Genomic DNA, 27,060 nt, shown 5'->3' with positions numbered 1-27,060 from the left:
CGATCACAGACTGAGCGTAATTTCTGATTAACTAAGAAAAGCCAAAATGACCCATTTTTGAGGTAAAATTTCCGGCCCGAATTTCGCAAAACAAATTACACCATACTAATTCTGCTAAAATTTTAAGCAAGTTTTGTCTTCATAAGTTTTCACCTAAACTCAACCCAATTTGAGAAAAACGTTTTTAAATTTCAAGTTTAACGCGTTTTGTCCGGTTAATTTAAATCAGCACTGTATCCATCAGTCGTAGTATTTTTTCAAATTTGAAACAGTTTGTTGAATAACTAGTCAAAAGTTATTTTCACGTAATCGGTTTTTTTTATTAACATGATTTTCAGTGCTTGTTTACAGAGGGTTATAGCAATTGCGGCCCCCGTCCACCATTGTAATGTTCCCAGAGACGAAAGGGCACTCCTTGCTAGCAAGGAATGGGATCATGCTTGCAATCTCCTCGGCAGTTCCGCTTCTTCCCACTGAATGGGTGTTTGCACAATTCTTAATCACAGCCTCCACCATAGACTGGGGCATCCCACACTTCACATGGATACCTCGTAAAAACAAAAGCAGATTTAAAGAGTAGGTTTTCAGGATCGAGCAAATATCCGACCCCCAAAAAGGGGTAAGTGTGGCGGAGCTAAATTGGCTCCAAGTTGGAATCTGAGTCGAATATATCACACGCAGTTGGTCCTACCAAAATTAAACCATCTACATAAGGATTCTTGTTTTAAGAAACAAACAATGGTTTGGCTGAGAAAAACTCAATCTTTGATAGGCATGCACCGCGCTATCTTGAGCAAAAATCCTCTGTATTGATTGGCGGAGTCACTATCCACTTTTAAAAAACGTTTTTAGTCGCAAGATTAGAAATTAATTGTACGTGATTTTTTCTTCTCGTTCTTGAAAAAACAAAAGAAATATTGGCTCGGGGGTTTTCTTTATCAATTAGATCAATTGCCGATGTGGCCAAATGGTCGAAAAAACGACAAAGTTTTTTTGTCAAAATGCACCGTCAACAAAATTCCGAGCAAGTCAGTTCAATAAAAAAATTAATAAAGTCGGAAACAATTTTAGGCTTTTCCTGAAAAATTGGATAAAATTACAGAATAACTTTTTCGAAAAAAGATTACGGGTATCCACAAATCCAGGATTGACTGAGTTAACCCTGATGCCATTTTTGCCTTCCTCAGAAGCCAGACATTTGGTGAACATATCCAGAGCCGCCTTGCTCATACAGTAGAACGAGAGGTTATCATAGTTCTGAACACTTCCTACCGAGGAGACATTTACAACGTTTCCTTTAGATTCCCGCAAGTAAGGGAGACACAATTTGGTCAGAACAACGGCTGCTTTGAGATTCAGGTCAAACGTTTTCTGGAAGTTTTCAATCGACTGTTCGAAGATCGGCGTCATTCCGAACGTCCAACCGGCGTTGTTTATTAGGATATCGACTCTTCCAAGCGCTTTGATAGTATCGTCGACAATTTTCTGGGCTGTTTGAGCTTCAATCAAATCACCTGAAAAATGAAAAAAAAACCTATCAACTTAAGATTGAAGTAACCAGTTTCTGTACCTAATTTCTAACTCCTTATCTGTTAACTCCAACTGAAGCTCGAAAAAAAGTTCAGAAAAGAATAAACGCCTGACATAAATTTAATTAAAAACTTTTACGTTTCATGCGGTTTTCATTGGTTCAGTACTTGAGGTAAAAGAGGCGTTCATTCTTTCGGTTTTCATTCTTTCAGTATTTGAGATTTAGCTGGTGAGTTTTAGCTGGATTGAATTGTTGTCAGTGAAAGAGATTGAATTGTTGGCATTGATTGAGATTGAAAAAACCTGGATTGAACTGTTGTCAGGAAATGAGATTGAACTGCTAGAAAGTCTCGCTGGTACCAACAAAAAACAAAGTCGGTTTTAAAATATTTCCAAGACGTAATTAGTTTTGTTTTTGGATTCCGCAAAAAACTGGGGATTTCACTTACAAATTACAAGTTCCGCTTACAAATACAAATTCCGCGACAGCAGATGTTTTAAATATACATATAATGAGATTTGTGTGTGGATTTCACAAACTGTTCCGAATTCGGCAAGTTTTGTTGCGGAATACGCAAGATCGGCCATTTTAGGAGCAATTTTGAGCAATACAATGTTTTAATTATTTGTTCGTTGATTCCAAGACAGCAGAGAGCTAAAAATTGTTAATGTCGCGGAATGTTGAAAACTGTGGACATTTTTTCAAGTCGACCAAATCAATTTGTTTAGCTCTCCCAATTTAAAGTTAAGATTCTATTCCGACTAAATTTTCTGCGTCGCAAGCAATTTTTTAAAACAACAGGCCAAAAAAAGCGTTTTTATGAACTTTTTGGACAGTTTTGACAAAAAATTGCGTTTTTTTTTGGGCGCGCTCCTCAAATTAGTATATGCTGAATTTTAGAAAAATTTTATCTCTCAAATTTTATATCTCAAAACAGAACAAAAAGGGGCCCGTTAGGTCGGCGGGGGATTCTTTGAGAGAAGTTTCCGAACCCCCTTTCCCCTAAAACCGCTAATGATTGTTCTCATTGCAATTGTAACCGCAAGAAATGAAAATTTTAAAATAATTAACACCGCGTTAACTGATTGCTCGCGCAGTCTATTTACATTTTGAATTACTAAAACATTTTACAATTAAATTAGAATAGTCATGTTTCAAACCTAGGACATCAACAAACACCGCATCTTTAGTGGCCTCCCGGATGACAGTGTCTTTCGTCTTCTGCAGTCCTTGTTCGTTTCTGCCGGTCAAACAGAACTTCCTCACTCCCCTCTGAGCCAGCCGGACCACTGTGACTGCCCCGATGCCAGAACTAGCGCCAGTAACTATTACAACCTCACTGCCAGTGAATAATGGCGAAGAGTCGGCCATTGTTTTTCTCAAAACTATTTTTCAGTAGAATGCACAAACCTTCACAATCTTCACAAATATGAAATTACAACTAAGATTAGTTTGATTTGAAAGATTAGCTCTGTTCAAAACATGTTTTATTCAAGAGTTAAAATTGGACTATATTGTGTGGACGTAATACTTTCAGAAACTGCGTTTGAAAATCTTTGTTTGTGATTACCCGGGTTGACCTCCATAGACCAAAAATGCTAATCATATAATTTCATACACTTAGTCTATGGAAAAATGCTAGTCATACAAATTTCATACATTTTTGCAAAGACAGTTTAATCGAATTTTAAAGGTATTTTATAGTTGTTTTGGTATCGAAATTGGTATCTCTTCATAAAAAAATGGCATGAAAAAATGCTACTCATACAATTTCTATATATAGAAATTGCATGATTAGCATTTTTTTCTAAGAAAGTTTTGAGAAAAAAAGCTTCGAACAATCAATTCAACTGCTGGCAAAGCATTTAAGCGTTTTTTGGGCTGCTACAACTGAAAAGTTTGACTTTTTTTGTTTTTGTTTTCTGAAACAAAAAACACTAGTCAAACAATTTCCATATATGGAAATTGTATGACTAGCATTTTTTTGATGGCGACGACAATGAAATTGCCCCCAAAAATTTTTTTTGTGTTTTTTTCAACCGCAAATTGATTTTCGTATTCAAACAAACATTTTTTGAAAAAAAAATTTTGCATGCAAAATTTAATTTTTTGTGTGTATAACGTAGTCCTGGATATACTAATATTGGATTTTTTTCCTTTTCTCTTCATAACTTTTTTCAAAAATGCTTAAAACTCCTCTTTCTTTTGTATGACATGTTTTTGTATGCCTTGATCAATGTCTGGTAATTTAAAAATTCAAATTTTAGAAATAAACATCTTGGAAAAATATTGCCAAAATTTAAAAGTTCATTACTTTCGCTATATTATTTGTGTGAGACAGAAGTAACACATGTCAGGCTGTTTCCAATGCATCCTTAATGCGAGACGGTCAAACCTTATGTTACTACGTTTGAGTAATCCAGGTTTATGTCATTTGTGTTCGCTTACGTTTGTTTAGCTCTCCCAATTTAAAGTTAAGATTCTATTCCGACTAAATTTTCTGCGTCGCAAGCAATTTTTTAAAACAACAGGCCAAAAAAAGCGTTTTTATGAACTTTTTGGACAGTTTTGACAAAAAATTGCGTTTTTTTTTGGGCGCGCTCCTCAAATTAGTATATGCTGAATTTTAGAAAAATTTTATCTCTCAAATTTTATATCTCAAAACAGAACAAAAAGGGGCCCGTTAGGTCGGCGGGGGATTCTTTGAGAGAAGTTTCCGAACCCCCTTTCCCCTAAAACCGCTAATGATTGTTCTCATTGCAATTGTAACCGCAAGAAATGAAAATTTTAAAATAATTAACACCGCGTTAACTGATTGCTCGCGCAGTCTATTTACATTTTGAATTACTAAAACATTTTACAATTAAATTAGAATAGTCATGTTTCAAACCTAGGACATCAACAAACACCGCATCTTTAGTGGCCTCCCGGATGACAGTGTCTTTCGTCTTCTGCAGTCCTTGTTCGTTTCTGCCGGTCAAACAGAACTTCCTCACTCCCCTCTGAGCCAGCCGGACCACTGTGACTGCCCCGATGCCAGAACTAGCGCCAGTAACTATTACAACCTCACTGCCAGTGAATAATGGCGAAGAGTCGGCCATTGTTTTTCTCAAAACTATTTTTCAGTAGAATGCACAAACCTTCACAATCTTCACAAATATGAAATTACAACTAAGATTAGTTTGATTTGAAAGATTAGCTCTGTTCAAAACATGTTTTATTCAAGAGTTAAAATTGGACTATATTGTGTGGACGTAATACTTTCAGAAACTGCGTTTGAAAATCTTTGTTTGTGATTACCCGGGTTGACCTCCATAGACCAAAAATGCTAATCATATAATTTCATACACTTAGTCTATGGAAAAATGCTAGTCATACAAATTTCATACATTTTTGCAAAGACAGTTTAATCGAATTTTAAAGGTATTTTATAGTTGTTTTGGTATCGAAATTGGTATCTCTTCATAAAAAAATGGCATGAAAAAATGCTACTCATACAATTTCTATATATAGAAATTGCATGATTAGCATTTTTTTCAAAGAAAGTTTTGAGAAAAAAAGCTTCGAACAATCAATTCAACTGCTGGCAAAGCATTTAAGCGTTTTTTGGGCTGCTACAACTGAAAAGTTTGACTTTTTTTGTTTTTGTTTTCTGAAACAAAAAACACTAGTCAAACAATTTCCATATATGGAAATTGTATGACTAGCATTTTTTTGATGGCGACGACAATGAAATTGCCCCCAAAAATTTTTTTTGTGTTTTTTTCAACCGCAAATTGATTTTCGTATTCAAACAAACATTTTTTGAAAAAAAAATTTTGCATGCAAAATTTAATTTTTTGTGTGTATAACGTAGTCCTGGATATACTAATATTGGATTTTTTTCCTTTTCTCTTCATAACTTTTTTCAAAAATGCTTAAAACTCCTCTTTCTTTTGTATGACATGTTTTTGTATGCCTTGATCAATGTCTGGTAATTTAAAAATTCAAATTTTAGAAATAAACATCTTGGAAAAATATTGCCAAAATTTAAAAGTTCATTACTTTCGCTATATTATTTGTGTGAGACAGAAGTAACACATGTCAGGCTGTTTCCAATGCATCCTTAATGCGAGACGGTCAAACCTTATGTTACTACGGTTGAGTAATCCAGGTTTATGTCATTTGTGTTCGCTTACGAACACAACCAAAAAGTTTTGAGAAATTAAAATGTAAAAAATCAATATTTTTGGTTTATGGAAAAATCCTAGTCATACAATTTCCATATATGAAAAAATACTAATCATAGACCTTTCATGCAATTTTCTGTACGTATGGAATTGTATGGAAAGTGTATGACTAGCATTTTTCTATATATGGAAATTGTATGACTAGTATTTTTGGTCATCCCGGGTATGCAGATAATTTAGTTTATTTGAACCGTATACCGCTGTACTTCTTGAACCGTATACCTATACTTATTCCACAAACTGGGCCCATCCACGAAAAAGGCAAAGTAATATTGAAACAAGAACTCAAGTTCTGTTAATCCACTGTTGGTCTACCACTCTGTAATTTGAATCAAATTTAGCATAATCAGAAAATTTTATATCAATTATAAGAAGAGAAATCAATAGTTTCTCTACAGAAAACAGAAAATTGGGTGAGATTTTATTATACATTTCTCATGGAAAGTTTTATGCACGAGTTTTGACTCGGGTATCCCACTCCAGTTTAAAGAATGAGGAGGAAGAGGAGAAGAGCGGGTAGAGTTCATTTTGTTTCATCCAAATGTTACTTCAGTCAATTAGTATTTCATAATCGTGCACACGGGCCAATTATTCACTACCAAAGTGGATTTGTGCAATTGAGTCCCCCGTCCACCATTGTAATGTTCCCAGTGACGAAAGAGCATTCCTTGCTTGCAATGAACGCGATCATGTTCGCAATTTCCTCTGTAGTTCCGCTTCTTCCGACTGCATGGGTGTTCCGACAATTTTCAACGGCTTCATCAACCGCAGAACGAGGCATCCCACACCTTTCATGGATGCCTAAAAACAGGAACAGTCATTTCATTGGGGGCTTGTTTTACAAGTTAGACTAGAAAAATCTGCTTGAAAGAGTTTTTGAGACCATTCTTTTCAGATTTAAAAAAAGTTACCAAAAATTGTTCGATCAGCTGTTTTAGGTTAAGAAATAAGGTTGCTCATCCTTCAGTGAGAATAGATTACGGTGAGCTTTCCAATGCATTTTTTTTCCAATGCTTGGAAGGAATAGATATACTCAAAATCAATTGCAATATCAGTTTCAGAGGTAATTTCGTTTCTCTGGTTGTACTTTTTTGCATGGAATTCGTTATGCAAAAGTTAACATTGTATGGTTAAATTCTGTAGATATACTTTATTGCAAAATTAAAGACTCCTCGTATCGGGGCGAAGTACTGAAGGTTCCGACTGCCTTTTCAGGTCTATGGAGCAGTAAATAACATGAAAAAATAAATCTATTAAAATAAAACGAAAAACAAAGAACTTTTTTTTTAATTTGAGACTTTTTGCGAAAACCATCCCCCCACACGCCATATAAAGTACAAAGTCTTCAACCAATTTGGAACGATTTCTAAAACGGATTAATTCTCCACTTAGGCGTTCATAGCGCAAATTGAACGCGTATTAATTGTCCCAAATTGACCAAAATCGTAAACTTTAAACCCCCATAACTTTACAAAAAATTATCACTGGGGAATTATCTTTCAAATTTTAACTCAAAACAACAATGCCTTTTGAATGATATAAAAAATGCCGTCATAAAGGACTAGTTAAAAAGTCGAAAATTGTCTGAAGAAAAACCACCCCGACCCCGAGCACAAATATTCCGTTACTTTCGTTACGAAAGTCGGAACAAAAAAATATGCTAAGTTTCTCTGAATGCTAAGTTTTGATTTTCTCCATATAACTTGCTGGCTGGTAAATGTAGCATGCCTAGGGGACTAGGGGGTGATCATCACTGTGATACCACGGCAACTCGCCTCAACAATAAACAACTCGTCAAACTTAAGGAGAGCGACGACTCAGTGGTATAACAAAAGTATCAGCTCACGTGAAATCGTGAATTGCACCAAAGGGAATACTTCAACGCATCCAGGTTATAACAGGTCATGAATGGTATAAAACCACCACTCTTCCAGTTTGCACAAACCAAAAAAAAACGAATTTTTGAGAATTGTGGACGTTTAACGCAGAAATAAGTTTTAGAAATTGTTCGGCGAAGGAAACAATTTGACGTTTATGAGTCTTTGGCAGATCAAAATACCATGTTACAGCTTTTTAAGCAGAGCAACATCCAAAATTGTTTAAATACCTGGAGCGCTTTTTTATTCTTTTATGAAGTGCTTCCATCAAGTAAGCTGATGTCACAAAAAGTTGCGATAACATTATAAACTAAAAGCATTCGGCAGTACATTTTTGCAAATTTTTAACCATTAAATCAAGTGGGATGAAAACAATCCGATCTTTTTAGAGGTGATTACCTGTATCCACAAATCCTGGATTGACAGAGTTAACTCTTATTCCATTTTTGCCTTCCTCAGTTGCCAGACACTTAGTAAACATATCCAGAGCCGTCTTGCTCATACAATAGAACGCAAATTTATCGAAATTTCGGACGCTTCCTGTAGATGATACGTTGATGACGCTTCCTTTCGATTCTCGCAAATAGGGAAGACATAGTTTAGTTAGAATGACAACAGCTTTGACATTGAGGTCAAAAGTTTGCTGGAAGTTATCAATTGTCTGGTCAAAGATTGGCAATAATCCAAAAACCCAGCCAGCGTTGTTAATTAAAATGTCTATTTTTCCAAACATTTTGATAGTTTCTCCGACAATGTTCTCGATAGTTTGTGTTTCAGTTAAATCGCCTGAAAACATAAAGTGAAACGACCTCAAAATGAACCAGCCATTAAAGTAGCAAAAAAATTCAAAACGACTGCTCAAACCCTGAATGTTCCGACTGTCTTTTAAGGCCAGAGCAGTAATAACATGAAAAAATTAAATGTATTAAAATAAAATGAAGAAAAACAAATTAAAATTTGAGAGTTTTTGTTAAAATCATCCTCCACACGCCATACAAAGTACAAAGTGATAGATTTCGCTCATAGTAAAAATCGTTCAAATAATTGAGAAAGATTTCTAAGACGGATTAACTCTCCGCTTATGCTTTAATAGCGCGAAGGATATAGCCCGTTAATTGTCCTGAATGGGCTAAAATGGAAAATGGCAATCTTTAAATTCCATAGTTCTACAAAAAAAAGATCACAGGTGAAGTTCCTTCCCAAATTTATGCTCAGGACAACAATACTTTTTGAATGATGGAAAGAAAACTTCCATGAAAAATAGCTAGAAAAAAGTCAAAATTTCTTTGGAGAAAAAAATCAACCCGAGCACAAATATTCCGTTACTTTCGTTACGAAAGTCGCAACAATAAATTTAGAGTTCAAGAAACAGTTTAGAATTCCTGAAATCTCGAAAGTATGTTGAAAACGAACCATTCATCTTAGCTCTCAAAAATGTGAAACATGTGGCTCCTTAGTTACAAATAACTCTTCGAGAAATAAACGGATCTCTCCCGTCTTATAAATAACTTTCCAGCCTATAAAGCTCAAAATGCCCCAAAAGCAATTCAAACTGCAAAAAATCGGAACCTTATTGTTTTTTGGGTCTTTCGAATTTTTTGGCTCTATATATGTCAAAAGCCCGTGATTAGAAGTACTTTTGTCGAAGATTGAATCAAAATATGTAACTAAAGACACGATCATAGGTAAACAAAACAGGTGAAAAAACTTTTACACAAGTAATGCATACACCTCGCATTCAAAATTTTATTACGAAATCGTATTCAAGAATTATCTGATCGCTTTTTAACCTAATCAATTATATATTGGCGAAGAATTCAAAGTTGTAATCTCCGATTCATATCATTAGTAAAGTTACAAGCTAAATAAAAGCAAATTAAACTTTCAAAGCAAAAAGCTCAATGTGGTAGTCATAATGATTTCCACTAAATCAACTTTTTTGGACTGCAGAATAATTTTTTCACTTTGAGATAATTGCTCTGCATCTAATCTTATATGAATGTTCTTGCTAAGCTTTGCCTTCCGAATGTAGGAAAAATTTCCAAAACAATGAGTTAGTCGGTTAACAAAATAGAAAAATAATTGATCTTCGAAGTTTTGAAAGCCAAAATAATATTTTTGTGCTTGAAGTGTATGTTGAAAATAATTTTAAAAACCAATTCGTGGATAAGAGGAGATTTTACGTACGGAGGTTCACTTGGAATTCTGCAACCGTAGGTCACTATGTGGGGAGAGTGATTTGGGGGGGGGGGGGGTTGTCAGAGTGATTAGGGGGGGGGGTATGTTGTACAGTTTATCTGAGAATACAAATGTTTGCATTAGATTTTTAGGGCTAATTATGTTTCCAAACATTTTGCGGCTAATATACGGTATCACTCAGCCCAAACCAATGTTCCGTTTTGTAACCTGATTCCTGAAATCTCGAAAGTATGTTGAAAACGAACCATTCACATTAGCTCTCAAAAATGTGAAACATGTGGCTTCTTAGTTACAAATTGACACAAACCAAATCTACATTCATTTTCTACAAAAGTTCGACAAAACGACGAAAGGAATAAAGTTTTTAAACGAAAGGAATGAAGTTTTTCAAACCTAGCACGTCAACAAACTGTGCATCTTTAGTGGCCTCCCGGATGACAGCGTCTTTCGTCTTCTGCAGTCCTTGTTCGTTTCTGCCGGTCAAACAGAACTTCCTCACTCCTCTATGAGCAAGCCGGACCACTGTGGCTGCCCCGATACCAGAGCTTGCACCAGTAACTATCACAACTTCACAGCCAGTGAATAATGAAGAAGAGGCATTCATTGTTTCGAAGTTGTCAGTTGCTGACAGACAAAATTTACTAAATTTCGAAAGCTATCTATCAAAGTTCAGTTGAACGCCTTCTTTAGAAGAATTTAAGGTATGTTTGTTTTATTTCTTGGTTTTTCCAGTGATGAGCAGTCGCTATCTAGGAAACTGGGCACGTTGTTTGGTCAGATCGATTGTTATTTGTTGTACTATGAAACCTAACTATTCAATCAACATTTGGGCAGCAGAGACTGAGGAGAATCAAGTTTATTGAACACCTTTGCGTTGTTTGCGAATCGAGCTGATTTTTAAACATAAGATCGCATACCAGAAAGTTCACTAATTTCAAGAATTCAAGTTTTCATTAAATATGCATTTTGAGATAAAGATGAGATAAATATGTGATTTGAAAGATGACACTGAAGTATTAAGGTTGGGTGGTAGTTTTAAAAACAGTGAAAAACAGCAAAGATACTCCTCTTTTTATAATTTAAAAGCCCGATCTGGTAAAATTTGACAATAGCCGTCATTTGAGGCAATCACGCCGTGATACAATCTCTTTTTAGAACGGGAAAAGGCGAATTAATCCGGCTCAGAAATCCTTCCGAACTGAACTGAGACTTGCTATTTGGTCTTATTACCACACTTACGTTACGAGATGCTAATTGTATCGCTTCATAGCTTACAACCCTTAAGAGCCACATGAAAAAAAAATTAAAAGTAATCAGCAGCCAGTTAAAAACTCAAAATATGGCTGAGAAAAGAATTTCGAGGAAAAAACCACACTCCGCTAAGCTACCCGCATCCAAGTTTAGGCGTAAATAATCGATTATAACAGATTATTATGATGATTTTTTGACAATTATGATCGATTATAATTACCAAAATTAGGTCTTTAAGGGATTTATAATTGATTATAATCGTGAAGTTATTATTATAGATTATAATTGACTATAGTTCTTACTAAAAACCCTTAAAATCAATTATAATCGATTATAATCGATTTTAATCGATTATAATCTCCTATTTTGCCAAAATTTTCCTATATTCGAATTATATCTAATGGGTTATTATTTTTGTGTCAATAAGAAAATCTCTAAAAGATAGATCTCTTGAAAACTTTGGTTCATCTTAACACAAAGTTTTACCACGAAATAAAAGTTTCCTTAGAGATCCTTTCATAAGAGTGGAACGGTTCTCGCGGTAAATGAAAAAGAGTTTTTCCGAATCAATCATGGAACTAAATCAATTTGCTGATGTCTTGGTGTTTAAAAAGCTTAAAATATGCATCACAAAACAACTCTTATTGGGATGGAATGAAAAAAAAAACTTATTAATTTGAATTAATTGGAAAATTAAAAAAAAATTCTCAGGTTTCATAGGAACCAACGTCCACAAAAAGCATCAAATATAAGCAATTTAGATGCACCTTCGAAGAAAAAAATGGACATACAAAAGAATTACAATCAATTAGAATCGATTATAATTGTATCGAAAATAGACTAATAAACTATCGATTACAATCGATTATAACGGATTATAATTAATTATAGTTTGATTTTAAAAAAAGAAATTTTAAACGATTAATAATTGATTAAAATCGAGTGTTTCTCAATTTTAGTGAAACTGGAACTAAAATCGTAAAATAATCGATTATTAACGCTTGAAACTCGATGCGGGTATTTACTGCCATTCTCCAAAAGTCAGAACAAAACAAGCAAGCAATTTGTTCTTAAAAAGGGTATCTACGCAATAATAAGAAGTAGAAAGCTCGCTCCCGAAGTCCTTGAAACAACTTTCTGTCTCAAACAACAATCACTGAACGCTCGTCCTATAACATCAGTGAAAGCAAGATCGGATGGTTTTGAGGTGTTAACTCTTAATCACTTTTTGTTAGGGCCGAAATAGTACTAGCTTCCCTTTTCTCTTTTTCCAGGAGCACTTCGACCATCGAAAACAATATATACGAGCGCAAAGCTACGCCAATGCAGTTTGGAGTCGTTGGCTTTGAGATTAGGTTTTTTTAGATCCCGAGTCTTACAGGATACGAGAGTGCGCCACAATATTTTCACAGCATCCAGCGGTTCGTCATCTGAGTGCAAATTGTTATTTTAAAGACGTTCTTGGCAAACATTTTCAGTTTTTTGAGCAATGGGGTTTGACTGGGAACTTCGCCGGGATAACAAATCAGATGATTATCTGTGAATTTCTGCGTTTTCAGAACTTGCTTTTTTGTAGAGGAATAACAAAAGCTTTAATTTAAGCAGTAATGTTTGATCTTGAAACATGTTATCGAGATTTTTTCGTTTAGTTTGTTTTTTTTTCCTCTAAAACAAACATATGGTTCCGTCAATGAACCATGAAAATGTTTTTGTCTAAAAGTTTTTGCATGGCGTAAATGAAAAACATAAATGGCGTTTTTGCGTGGTGTAAATAAATGCATGGCGTAAATTTTGCTTGGGCAGCCTGTTTGTTATGATTGCCCTGGAAGTTTTTTCCTTTTAAATAAGTATACTAATTTGAAAACTTATGTGGTTTGGGCCGTGTGCGGTTCTGGGAATGACTTTTGCCAAAAACTCTTGCAATGTACTTCAACTCATTAGCGAGTTTTTGCTAGCTATTTTTTGGTAGCTTTTGTTTGTACTGTTTGATATCTTGAAATTCGTGGTTGTTCAGAAAGAATAACTCAGCTAAAATTCGACTCATAGAAAGAACCTAAGTTTGATTTTTGAGTGGCTGCTGTTCCTGATTACAACACAAATTTCTCATTTTTTGTTATAGTTTGTTTGATTTAAACGTTTTCTTTGTTAGCTCATTTTTTAAGGCTGTTTATTGCTGCTTGTTGAAATTCAATTTTAAACAAGGACAGCCGTTTGCCGTGCAAGTAGCATAGAAAAATCCCAGAAGGTTTTGAATAACTTTTTAAATTATTTGTGCGTGGTTTGATGAAAAAATCTAAACAAAAAAACACAGACTTTAGACATGTGCTTTGTTCATAGTAAAATAGGCATATTGGGAAACAGCTTCCTTCAAAAACATAAGACGGCATACCAGAATGTTCATTGATTTCAAGAATTCAAGTTTTCATTAAATATAGATTTGAAACATGTGATTGAAAGGTGACACTGAAATACTTCGGTTTCAACTGCTTGATCTGGTAAAATTCGACAATAGCCGTCATTTGAAGCAATCACGCTGTGGAACAATTTCTTTTTGAACGGGAAAGCGGCGAGTTAATCCAGCTCAGAAATCAATCCGAACTGAAATGAGTTTTGCTATTTGGTCTTATTACTACACTTCAGTTACGAGATGCTAAGTGTATCGCTTCATATCTTACAACGCTTAAGGGCCAGATGGTAAAAAGTTTTTATCATCAGCAGCCAGTTAGAAACTCAAAAAATGGCATAGAAGAAAGACTCGCAGGAAAAACTACACTCCGAAAATTAGAAAAGAAACTAGCAAACAATTTGTTCTTAAAAAGGGTATTCTACGCAATAGTAGGAAGTAGAAAGCTCGCTCCCGAATTCCTTGAAACAACTTTCTGTCTCGTAGGAAAATCACTGAACGCTTGCCCTATAACATCAGTAAAAGCAAGACCGGATGGTTTTGAGGTGTTAACTCCTAATCACCTTTTGTTAGGCCGAAATGGTACTAGCTTCCCTTCTCTCTCTTTCCAGGAGCCTTTGGACCATGGAAAACTATATATATGCAATTTGGAGTCGTTGGCTTCGAGATTAGGTGCCAGCGCTGAATAAACGCAGTAAGTGGCACTCCGATAGTGAAGTTATTTCAAAAACAGGGGTTTATTGTAGATTATTGAAGAACGCAGCCCACGGGGACACTACCCTTTGGCTCGTATAAAAACCCTTAATTACGGAAAAATTAAAATAGCTCGATCCGCTGTAGTCCCCACCCGCTCTGGGGAGCTAACTCGACCGGCCGTGAAACTCGCACTCGTTTTCGCTGCTTTGGGCGCGGAAGATGTTCGCGCTTAAATTAATGACGTCATTATAGCGCGAAAGTGAAAAAGCGAAAGTTCTTGGACAAAAAACCTTGAAAGTACTGGTTTGTCCGATTAAGGCCAGTTTGCAATCAAAAATGTTTAAACCTTGTTGAGATCGTTTTGATATCAGGTTAACCGGAAAATGTTTACCTTTTTTTTCGGATATTACTTATTTTTATGTTTATCTGTTTAAAATGCCGATAATTTACAGATGTTGAAAAAGGTTTTTTAGATCCCGAGTCTTACAGGATACGAGAGTGCGCCACATTATTTGCACAGCATCAAGCGGCTCGTCGGCTGAGCGCCAATTGTTATTTTGAAGAGGTTCTTGGCAAATATTTTCAGTTTCTTGAGCAATGGGGTTTGACAGGGAAATTTCGCCGGGTTAACATGTCAGATGACTTTCTGCGATTTTTTGAGTTTTCAGAATTTGCTTTTTTGTAGAGGAAAAAATGGCTCTAATTTAAGCTGTAATATATTATCCTATAACACGTTTTCGAGATTTTTTTCGTTTAGTCAGTTTTTTTCCGCTAGAAAAATAAAGTTTCATTAAAAAACCCTTATATTTTTTCGTCTAAAAGTTTTTGTATGGCGTAAATGAAATTAAAAAAAGGCGTTTTTGCATGGCGTAAATAAATGCATGGCGTAAGTTTTGCTTTGCCGGACTATTTGTTATGGCTGTTATTGCTGGTTATTGAAATTTAATTTTAAACAAGGACAGACGTTTGCTGTGCTATATGTTTTGAATAAATTTTTAAATTGCTTGTGCGTGGTGTGATGAAAAGATCCAAACAAAAAAAAAGGTTTTAGACATTTGTTTTATTCATAGTAAATTAGGCATATTGGAAAACAGCTTCCTGCAAAAATGATAAATAAGAAAAAAAAATTAAAAAGAAAATAAGTATTAAATTTTCCATTCGCAACATAACGCTACAACATCTGAAAACTTATTTTACTAGAATTTCAAGGCTTGAACCAACAATTCATGGCTGATTCAATGCCAATCTGCAATGAATCATTTTGAGATATGGGTCACTTTTCAAAAATCATTAACTATGGCTATAATTTTCATAGTATCAATTCATTTTTTAATAGATTCTTTTGATTCATTATTAATTTTTTTTTAAAACAGCAAGATTCCAATATTTTCTTCAATTTGTGGAACCGGTTCTAAACTAGTATTTATGTTGAATTATATTATTGATAAAACTATCTCTATAACTATCATATTCCATCTCTAACATTTACACTTTTTTGTAATTGCTGAATTTACTTGTAGTTGCAGCACCAGAGCAATTTGAATTAAACTTAGAATACAGTTGTTCTCATTCTGGAACTAACTCGCGCAAACCGGTGTACACTAGATCTATTGAGACTAGGAGATATAAGAGTAATATTAAGATTGGTATTAGACTAAGAAGTTGCACGAACCTATCCGGCCGAAAATAAGATGGCGTGACAAACAGACGGTGTACCTTATCTGAATTTACTCTATGAAAACAGACCTTGGTCATAACTCATCTGGTGCGACCAAAAATCTCGAAAAAGATTTTAACCAACTAAGAATTAGACAATTAAACATAGAATTAGGTAATTGCAAAACTGCAAAATGTTAGATGGAATAGACAATTTAATAGAAATGTCTCTACGTCCCAATAAATCATTGCCAATATTTCAAACAATACAAGCGATTCCAGGTTTTGCAAGAACACCAAGATCAAAGCGTGAACAGCGATCAGGAAACTGACCAATCTACTAAACGTTAGTACGACAAAAACCGGAACATGTAATGGTATTTAGAATACTTTATGCAGTGAATTTAAATTTTCATTTATTAACATGAAAGTAATTTGAAGAATAGTTTTTCAACAATTTATTTGGTGCTAAATTTATATTTAAACAATAACGACCGATAAAAAGAGCACAAGTCGTCCCTTTCAAAATCTGCAGTAAATCAAAACTTTTGAACAAATAATTTATTGAATAAAAAACTCAAAAAGTAGTTAGTATAAAAGTTTATCGTTGTTTCATTAAATACAAAACACATCATCTCTTTTTGTTTATCCAAGTTTCATCACCTAAAACATATTATTTAGATTCTAACTCTTAAGCTTTTCTCAATTTAATTTTTTAGATAAAACATCAAGGCTTATCCTTGCTTTCCATAATTCACTTTTATTTAAAAAATAGATCATCAGGATTTTCCTTGTATTTTTAACTCCACTCACACTAAATTCCTTTCACTTAATTTCTGTTTTTGGATCAATATTGGATCAAACAGAACATTTTTATTCTCTCCAATCCATAATTTTAAAATTGTCTAAGACTTTAAACGTCATCTTCATTCTCCAACCCTTATCAAGGACCCAGGGCTAATAGAAATTCTTGAAAAACTAACCATTTTAATTAAGATAGGCAGAGAAGAACTTCGGTTACTCATCCTTCACTTAAGCCCTCCCTCTTAGATGACCCAGGCTAAAACCCTTAAATAAATGGTAAGTCATAAATTAGTGTCTAACGATCTACCTGTTTTCTAATTATACCTGAACCTTGCGGATTGATTTACTATTCTCCAACTCTTGATCACAAATCACAACCCTTAGGTAAGATTAAGTAAGTCAATCATATATTAAAACCTAGTCACGAAAAAGTAAACAAATTTTCTCGCGAATTGATATACTTTCCCTCCAACCCTTCAACCACGACAAGCTATGCCCCAAAATAAGATAATCACACAAAAACCGTAAGAACTAACAGTTTAGAAAAATAGAAACTCTAACCCCCGAGTACTGCACCCATCATCCTAAACCTTATGTCAGGAAATAATTAATCTAGGCAACAAATAAAGAATCATATCACATAATTGCTTAATTAAAAACGAAAGATAAGATCTTGTAACCACACCGCACAGACAAACAATGGGATATATTTGATCAAAAAGGCGAACACGAAAAAAAGACATTATTAACAAGACAAATGCAAATTATCTTGAAAATATTTTTGAAAAGACGAAACGCAGTTTCAGAATCAGATACAAACATAATAAAGGAACTTCAAGACCTGAAAAATTCAGTAAACAAAAATAACCCGATAGATAATCAAAAAAAAACTTCCGACTCAGAAGATATATCACCATCATCGATTAATGGAAAACACAGAATTAAAAAACCTTTTATCTACAAACCAGTACGACTATACAATTGGAATCAACCAATAAGTACATTGAAAGTTACACACTAACAGTTTTATGATACAAAAAATGATAGAAAATAACAAATTTTTTGACGAAAAAATTGAAACTCTCCTTTATTATCCATCTACAAAGGGATCACTTTGTGGATGGATAATAAAGGGGAGTATTGAACTATCGTCAAAGTTTTTGTTAAATTTGTCAAAAGTTTTTGTAATTATTGTCAAAATTTTCTGTCGACTTCAAGTACAATTTTGTCACATTTCTATTATAAATTTATTCAAAAAAGGAAGCAGCTCTTGCAAACAGGATTTTAGGCTTTATGAATTTATTAATGAACAGTTTTAAGATATAAAAATTGATCGAATACAACGAAGATTTCGATAAAAAACTGATAATCCCATTTTTTATTCAACCAGAAAGTGATTCCGCTCGAAGACAAGTACAATTTTCTCACAAATTAATAGTAAATTTGTTTGAAAAAGGTTACAGCCCATGTAAGCAAGAGTTTCCCGAAATAAGAAAAAACGACAAATCCTTGACAAATGTATTATCACCTTATACTCCGGTATAATTACTATTGAAAACCTACCACCACAATCAATCCAAACAAAACAAAGAGTACAAAATGATGACCCGGATTTAGAATTCTCGAAAGTGTTCACAGATTATTTAAGAAATATACAACACAAAAATTCACAAAGAGCAAATTCGATATTTAAAAAGGACGTTTTTTCAATTTTTTATAGCTATATTTCTATAATGGGATTAAAATAATCTCAAAAAGAATCACCGCTTCAAACACCGCGACACTCAGCTGTGAGAAAAGAAGCATCTTTTGTCTCAAAATTCCTAAATGCAATACGTGAAAACCTAACGGGTAACAATATTTCACAAAATGTTGAATATGATCAACAAAAAAACTAGCATGGTTCATAATTGATTATTTTTTTTCATAACATTAGTTTCGTAGCACTATCAAGAAAAAGTATTCGGATGCAAAGTTCAGACGATGAAACTGCAGATCAAACCGAATATATTTAACCCGGAGTGGTCTCATCCCTCATTAATTAATATAACAACTGACATATCTTGTGCAGCAATTGCGACAATCTCTGTACATAAAAACTATGTACAAATAATTCCACTTACTATCGATGCCACACCTTGAAGTTATAATGCAATGTTTACTGATAAAACAGGAAAAAACAGTACAAACTCTACATTCATTATTACACAAGAAAATATATATGAAACAAGAAACTTTACACAACCAGATAATCAAACCATATCACATTTTATGAATGAAGAAGTAGTTGGAACAATGCCAAAAACAGAAGAAAAACGTAGTTCCTTTATTCATCCTACACTTAAAACACCAAACTTCAAAACAATCGACAGTAACCATACAACCATACAATTGACAGTAAAATTTTCTGTTGCCCCAAAATACTCACAAATGGATTACCAAACATTTAGACAGCAACAAAATAACGACAGACAAATAAACAAAAAACATTTAAAAGAAATAATTTTTCAGACAATAATTAAGGTTTTTTTGCGAAAAATGAAATAACAAAACCTTCTCACATCAACAGTCAGCACCAACCACAAGTACAATAATGTTTTCAACCACAAACAGATACCCCGAACTCGGCTTTCTTCAATGACCAACAACTAGCTACAAAAGATCGTAGCGAAATCCTCCCACAGAAGAAAAAGCATTGAGAGTAAATAATAATCTACAAAGGACTGTTTACATAAGAGAACAAACTAACTGAACCTTTTTTCAGCAAAATTAAGACTGTTTACACAATTATATTTAAATATTTCAGAAAAAAACTCAGAAAAACACTAACAATTCTTCATAAATGTTTCAATTTTTTTTTAGATTTCACCGTTCATTCATCTAAAACAAGTAAAACAAACAAAAACTGTAAACTCTTCTCTACAAGCTTTTCAAATTCAATTTAACAATCGCAGTATATAATTGAAGTAGTAATTTTTTTTTCAAAAGTAGTTTGTCCCTGAATTTAACCTTTGACGGCACTAAATTAGTACTCCACTTTCTTACTCGCCCATAAATCACACACTCTTTCCACAACTTGCACAGCTTGCCCACGAGGAATTGATTAAGTAATGAGTTTCAAGTTTTAACTTTCACTGAGAAAAAATCCTACTTGTTTTCACACGTGTCAAACTTTCCTTTAACCCGGTGGGAAGGAATTACAAAAATAAGTTGAACTAACCAACGCAGCTTACTAACGCCACAAAACCACAAACTAATATCATGTCTATGATAAAAAGTCCCACGGTACCCAAACCGGATTCAAGCCAGATAAAAATTGTATAAAGTATTCTTTTGAAACCCACTCTGAAGTTATATTGAAAACAAATAAAACACAAAAAAGTCGAAAGACAAACCCAAATCAAATGATTATACTTTTGAATAAAGGACACAACCAAAACAAAAAAGAGAAAAGCACGTAATGAAAAGGTAACAAAAGGTTGAATATTAAAAGAGACTCTGCACAAAGAGATCGTAAATTATAGCCCACTCCTGGCCTCACCAAATAGAGGAACGTTCTGAGCATGCTCTATAGCCGGCCTAACCCACCGCGCTACCACCACGCTTTGTGACCTACACTCTTTTTTTTGACGAGAGTTGCTCTGGTGTGAGCGACTCTTTAAATTAACCGAACTAAATTAAAAACGATTTTGGGATAATAACTAATAGTAAATCATAACCAAAAACTGACTTCACTAACAAGATGTACTCATATAAATGCAGTATATAAAGATTTCTTAGAGTCCAAGGAACGAGCAGCAAAGGAGATGACCACTAGATTACATTCCAACTGTGGGATAGAAAATATATTTGGTTTGTTGCCGCAGCCACTACCCTCAAAGGACTTAAAGTATGGATTCATCATCGCAGTAGTAACTTAAAGTAGTCACTTGGCACTTCACACGGAAAAGTCAAACTTCACCCGGCACGTAGTCTCGCACTAAGCTTAACGAAATCGATACATCATTGCATCGTTCTGAAGTCTTGACATAATCACCCAAGACAACCCACGATCAAAGAGACCCATTTTAAAACACGAACAAACAATCTTCGTCTCTCTACACGAACAACTACATCTCTCCCCTCTTCAAGAAGTCACTGTTCAAAACTCTAAAAGAAAACTACTTCACCCGTCCTTCACTACAATATACAATTAAAAACTAAAACCTCTCTGAGCCCCGGATGGGTGAAACCAGTTGTCAATTAGTATTTATTTTCAAATTCAAATATCTTCTTCATAAAACTATCTCTATAAATTATTAGTAACTAACCAATCATATTCCATCTCTAACATTGACACGTTTTTATAAGTGCTGAAACTTCTTGTAGTTTCAGCTCCAGAACAATTTGAATAAATCTTAGACTACAGATGTTCTCCTTCTGGATAAACTCCAAAAACTAAATCGCGAAAACCACCATACACAAGATCTATTCAGACTAGGAGATATAAAACTGAGATTAAGATTGGTATTAGACTAAGAAGTTGCACAAACCTATTCGGCCGAAAATAAGATAGCGTGACGAACAGACGGTGTACCCTATCTGAAACTACTCTATGAGTATAGAGCTCAGTCATAACTTGTTTGTATCCTATAGAATTGCGGTTTTTTTAACCTGAAATAGATGGATTCACTGAGTCTGTTCGATTTATTCAAATTGGATTTCAAAATTTTCTAAAAAAGAAGTTGACTTCTAAATCAACCTGAAACCACCGATTGAATGGAAAATACCCCCACGATCGCCACACAAGATGCAATATGGCAAAAATAAATTTCGAGGTGTTTGGTGGGTTTCGATGTTAGTCTTTACCAATTCTAGAATTTCATCAATTGTTAGTATTTATCAATGTTTCGATAGTCAACAGTCAACGTGTTGTAGTTTTTTGCTTGGAATAGTTCATCAGCCGCTAAATTATGATTCTACGTGATTTGATAATGATTGAAAAAAAAACATTAGATTTTCAATCTATTTTGAATGAGGAAACTTTCTGTTGTAAAATTCAGGCATTGTTCTTCATATCTAATATATGTATTTTTTCATTTGTAACTATTCACCTTATAGCAGATAATTATTTGAAAAACCATGTATATGGCAGTTGCGCAGTATGTAGCAGTAATCAGATGCAATTACAACAGGTTTGCACATCATAAATCTCTCAATTGTTCTCTGTCGATCCAATGTTGCATAGAGACATTCGATCCATCAAATTGGCATAAAAATTCTAAAACATTTGGTCGGACTAAGTCGCCCATACCCAACAAACACTTCTAATCTGTATTGAAATTTTATTTAGATAATCTAAACTTTTATATAGCTAAGCTCTGTTTTCTGTACAGAAATTATTTATTTCTCATCTAACATTAGAATAATACAATTTCTGGAAAGAATGACCAGAAATCAGTTCACAGCTCAACGCAACGAGATATATATGCTTCGTATAAACGTGTACACAATAGCCTCAGCAATACAGTGCAAACTACCCGCGTTTAAGAAAAGTGAAAACAAATCGATTATAATGGATTTTCGGGGTCTAAAGTGTTGTAAATATAATCGATTGCCATGTTACGTTCAGACAACAAAACTGGACTAAAACTAGATTTAAATCCATTTTTTTCTCGCCGAAACAAAAAACATTATAATTCATTGGGAATCCATTACATTGGATTTTATAATATGTCGGAAATCACAATAAAGTGATTTTTTTTCCATTTTATTTTTGTTTCGCGTGTCGTGCAAAGTTTTGCAAGAATTTCTGCATTTATCAAGTGAGTTATGCTGAAACTTTGCACAGCGATTGTACGGCCTAATCCATCTCTAAACCTAATTTCAAATTGCGAAAAGATTCTGTTGAGCTCTCCCCCCGCCTTAAGGTTTACCCCTTTGCTCCCCTTCAATTCCCCTAATGTTTGCCCTTTTTCTCCCCCCCCCCCCCCCCCCCACTGAACCCCCACTCCCAAACTGTGAGCCAAACGTTACGTTGGGGGGGGGGATAGGAGGGGGGCATTGTTGTAAATGGGCAAACGTTAGGGGGTAATGGAAGGGGGATTAGTCCACACCTCCATCTTTATCCCCCCCCCCCCCCCCCCCCAAGCTTCTAATAATTTAACAAAATAGTTGAAAGTAACAAAAATATCAAAGTTAGGCAGAAAAAAGTTAAACTGAACAACAAGTAACCAATGTAACCAAAAATAGTGTGAAACGTAGGAAAGAGTTTATGTGCGTTGAAATTCGAATCTCAATAAAGTGGAAAAAAATCGATTTTAATTTAGTTTCTTGTCAGTGTCTCCAAAAGTGAAAAAAAATCGATTATAATGGATGAAAAAAAAGATTTGTTGCCACGATAAAAAGTAATATTATAATCCATTTTTAATGGACACATCCTTTTTGTGAACACTGGCAAAGAAGCTCAATTATAACCAAATTTTATTCATGGAACTCCAATGCGGGTAACACCTGTTATAACAAGTGTTGTTTGCAACAGCATTAGGAGGCCAAACTGTGCACTAGATAGGAGCACAATTTTGTGTCTGAATGTTCCTGGATTCCAGAGACAAGTCTTTAAACATGTGAAAATTTTGTCGGAACGATCAAAGGAAAGTAAAGAACAAAAGAAGAACAAAGGGAGCGTCCTTGTCGCGGAATCCGCTTACAATGCACAAAATGCACAGTTTGGCCTCGTAATGAGATTGCTAAATTATTCGCACATTTCAGGTCAAATGGACTAGCGGCTAGCACAACCCTCAAGGTGTTCGATACCCTCAAGAAGAATTTTTCCTAGCTAGAAAGATTCTACGCTTTAAGTGATCGGAAATAAGATGAGAAATGAAGAATTTTCAGAAAATCTCTGCTTTATTTATACATTTCAAAAAGATTTTCCTACCAGAGATTTAGATTACAAAATAAGCATTTCTCATCAGAATTGAAGATCTTGTTCCGTACGGGCGCGTTGTAATAGTTGCATTTGTTTCCGCGTGAAAATGTTTTTTATTGTGATTTAGTAGTGTCTGTTTTTTTAGATAACTACAGGCTACAAGTCTGCCAATTTCAAGCCCCTTTTAATATCAGTATGCGCGTAAATCTTCTAAGCATGGTTAAGAATTAGCATGCATTAAAATGTGTTACATTCACTAGCTTCCCGTATCTAAGAAAAAAAAAGAAATAAAGGATAAGGGATAATATTGTAATCGTTTCCCATGCTGCACTCAGACAACAAATTGGGAAAAATATCGATTATAAACCATTGGTGCAACCAAATATAAAACTAGTTTTTTTGTTTTGCTTTGTGCAAAATTTTGCAAGGAGCAAGAGTTTTTGCATTTATGAAGCGTGTAATGCGGAAAGTTTATAAGGCGAAGGTACGGCCTACTCGATTTGTAAATCTAAGTTTTCTCAAACTGCAAAAGAGTTCCGTTAAACTCTCCTCCCGAACGTTTGCCCCTTTGCCCCCTAACAACTTGCAACCCACCCACCCCAATGTCCCAACACCTGATCACCGGAAACACCCCCCACCTCAACGACCGCCCTATCAACCCCCACCTGAACTATCCACCTGAACCCTTCCCACACCTGAAACACCCGCCCTCTGACCTGAACCACCCCGCCCCCCTTTTTGAAGCAACACATTGACCTGAGCAACCCCCCTCACCTGAACCAATTCCCACCCCAAACTGAAGCTATTCTACAATCCTCTGCGTCAAGATAGAGTAATTTTCATGTTTCTTGAGAAAACGATTCGTGGTCGAGTTAATTCTTGTTTCCATTTGAAACTTGTGAACAAAGTACTCTCTTTTCAGAAAATCTCCCTGTGAATTTCTAACCTGATAGAGTTGTGGCTCGGCCTTTGGTGTACAGTGAGGCGATTACACTTGTTGATTCAATATATTGTGGTTCAGATTCACATTGTGTGACCTGATTAATTGCATATTTGTGAAATGAGTTTTGTTTGTTGGTGACCTTCACAATCATAATGTGTAACAAGGAGATCGTGTGGTCCTGTTCGGGGAGAGGGTTTTTATGATATATGGGATCAAGATGTGCTAAAAAAGAAAGAGATTTGAGTGAGAAAATTATTAAAAGATACATGTGTATAAGAGTCCCGAAAGAGGGCTTTAAAAAGTTATATGGCTATGGTCCGTCGCTATGGTCTGTCTCCTCTGACCTGAAACACAATTGAAACACGGGGGAGGGGTGGAGGGTTTGGTTTAGTGTTGGGGGTAGTTTAGGTGGGGGAGGGGGAGTGATTTAGGTCAGGTGATAGGTGATTCAGATTTTTTTTATAAGACTTTTTTATAAGACGATCAGAAGGAACATTTTTGGAAGATTATGGACAAAAATGCATTTATCGACACGCGATCCCCTGCAAAACAGTCCCACTATAATCCCTTCTCCCCTCCAAAGTTTCCGAACAACAAGTACAGCTTAAAGTACAGCCACTTTAGCTTAAAACGTAGAAAACACTTTATGTGCGTTAAAGTTTGCATCTCAATAAAGTTGAAAAATTACTATAATGGGTTTGCTCGTTTTTATCTATAAGAGTGAATATATTCGATTAATGATCATTTGCAATGGATTTCAATGCTCTATAAAGAAGTAGCAAAATAATCCATTTTTAATAGTATATCTTTGATTTTTTTTAACTTTTCAAAGACACTGTCAAAAAAACTCAAATCTAACCGATTTGAGTTTTTTTATCCATAGAACTTCAGTGCGGGTACTTTTTAACTATGCATATACATTCGGTTTGATCCTGATTGATCGTTTTGTATAATCAAAAATGTTGAAATTGATTTTTTGCTATTTAATTGAACCTTTTGGTTATCTAATGTTTCCTGTTATTGATATAAGTTGTTTATTTTACAGCATCTGGGCGGAATTCGTAAACCATTGAAAAATGTCTTCAATACAAGCACTGATAGTTTTCATAGTGGCTATGTGAGAAAACTTTTATAGACAATTTGATAGACAATACGATAGTTGATAACTAAATTAGACAAGACTGCTCATATTGTTAAGATTCAGAGTTAGAGCAAGTAGGACTAGGGGATAGAGGTTTGAGAGTTATCTGAGGTTTCAACTGAGGAGAGAGAAGAGATACTGATTGTTGAAGAATGAATTGAGATTGTGTTTATAAAATGACACGACAAACTGAGCATCAAATAGTACCAGTTAATTAATTACCAGTTAATTAATTAGTTTATCAAATACCAGCAGACCAGTTGACCTTGTCTGAGTGCATTGAGTTTTATACCAGTTGACCTTTAATTAGGTTTCTATTGCTCAAGTCTGACCTTGAGTTTGGTCTGGTATTTCACTAGTCTGGCATTGAGCTCGTCTGTCCTCAACACCCCCACTCAGGCTGAATTGGCTTTGTCCAATGTCAGGCTGCAACCCATCAGCGTTCGACGATGTTGATCCACCTTTGCCTTGCTCAGGGATTTCGTCAACAAGTCAGCCTCCATGTTTTCGGTTGGACAGTACTCGAGCGCAAATGTTCCATCCTCGACCCGCTCTCGGACAAAGTGATACTTGACATCAATGTGCTTTGTACGCTTCTGCATTACGGGATTTTTGCACATCTTGATGCAGCTCTGGTTGTCCTCGTTGATCACAGTTGGACCATCACACGTCATATCCATCTCATTGAGTAGGGATCGTAAGTAGAGGCCTTCCTGAACAGCCGCTGCCATTGCTTGATACTCAGCTTCGCTGGTAGATATTGCTGCAGTAGGTTGCTTCTTGGTACTCCAGCTGATTGCTGCTCCTGACCGCTGCACATGAAAACTGTAGCCTGTTGTTGACCTTCTGTCATCAACGTCACCAGCCCAGTCAGCATCTGCTGAACCATAAAGGTTGAACCCATCAGGATCTTTGATGTAGCACAGCTCCAGATCTTTGGTTCCTTTCAGGTATCGCAGTACTCTCTTAGCAGCCACCCAGTGTGTTCTCCCAGGATTCTCCAGAAACCGTGAAAGTTGAGTCACAGTAGCTAGGATGTCTGGCCTCGTTTGCTTGGCTATGTACAATAACGAGCCCACTATGCCTCTGTAGTCCTCACGCTGCATTGCCACTGCTTCTTCTGAGCCCGCTCCAGGGCAGTCCTTCTTCGTCAACTGAGTGCTGATATCAGCTGGTGTCCCTACTGGTTTGCAGTCAGCCAACCCAAAGCGCTCCAAGCAGTCTTCAATGTAGCTAGACTGATTCACAGTGACAGAACCAGGTGCCCGTTTGACCTGCATTTTCAAAAACCAGGCTAATGGACCGCGATCATCCATCTTGAATCGGTCAGTGAATCGGTCCCTCACCCTGTCAACTTCTGCTTGCAGTTTGCAGCCAATGATGATATCATCCACCCATACTAGAACATAGATCATAGCA

The 27,060-nt window shown here is 35.2% G+C and overlaps 2 protein-coding genes across 2 annotated transcripts; both read right to left on the bottom strand.

Moving 5' to 3' along the window:
• Positions 1–345: 345 nt before the first annotated feature.
• LOC134854810 (uncharacterized oxidoreductase TM_0325-like) lies at positions 346–4,632 on the bottom strand. Its single transcript, XM_063871166.1, has 4 exons — positions 4,422–4,632; positions 2,692–2,916; positions 1,128–1,514; positions 346–548 (listed from the first exon to the last, which is right to left on the bottom strand). Exons 1-4 carry the CDS (start codon positions 4,630–4,632, stop codon positions 346–348), a joined length of 1,026 nt encoding a protein of 341 aa, XP_063727236.1.
• Positions 4,633–6,103: 1,471 nt separating this feature from the next.
• LOC134854244 (uncharacterized oxidoreductase YkvO-like) lies at positions 6,104–10,737 on the bottom strand. Its single transcript, XM_063870420.1, has 3 exons — positions 10,230–10,737; positions 8,037–8,423; positions 6,104–6,561 (listed from the first exon to the last, which is right to left on the bottom strand). The coding sequence occupies exons 1-3, from the start codon at positions 10,438–10,440 to the stop codon at positions 6,356–6,358; spliced, it is 804 nt and encodes a 267-aa protein (XP_063726490.1). The 5' UTR covers positions 10,441–10,737; the 3' UTR covers positions 6,104–6,355.
• Positions 10,738–27,060: the final 16,323 nt, after the last annotated feature.

Source organism: Symsagittifera roscoffensis, chromosome 9 (assembly GCF_963678635.1).
Source record: "Symsagittifera roscoffensis chromosome 9, txSymRosc1.1, whole genome shotgun sequence".
NCBI classification, from domain to species: domain Eukaryota; kingdom Metazoa; phylum Xenacoelomorpha; order Acoela; family Convolutidae; genus Symsagittifera; species Symsagittifera roscoffensis.
The sequence above is the reverse complement of the archived record's forward strand: the minus strand, read 5'-3'. Positions and strand labels throughout refer to the sequence as shown.

Coding starts and splice junctions, on each gene's coding strand:
- LOC134854810 (XM_063871166.1), bottom strand. CDS start 4,632: ATGGCCGACTCTTCGCCATTATTCACTGGCAGTGAGGTTGTAATAGTT. Junction 2,917..4,421: donor GGTGTTTGTTGATGTCCTAG/GTTTGAAACATG, acceptor ACTGAAAAATAG/TTTTGAGAAAAACAATGGCC. Junction 1,515..2,691: donor GGTGTTTGTTGATGTCCTAG/GTTTGAAACATG, acceptor TTCATTTTTCAG/GTGATTTGATTGAAGCTCAA.
- LOC134854244 (XM_063870420.1), bottom strand. CDS start 10,440: ATGAATGCCTCTTCTTCATTATTCACTGGCTGTGAAGTTGTGATAGTT. Junction 8,424..10,229: donor ACAGTTTGTTGACGTGCTAG/GTTTGAAAAACT, acceptor TTATGTTTTCAG/GCGATTTAACTGAAACACAA. Junction 6,562..8,036: donor TCCAGGATTTGTGGATACAG/GTAATCACCTCT, acceptor TCCTGTTTTTAG/GCATCCATGAAAGGTGTGGG.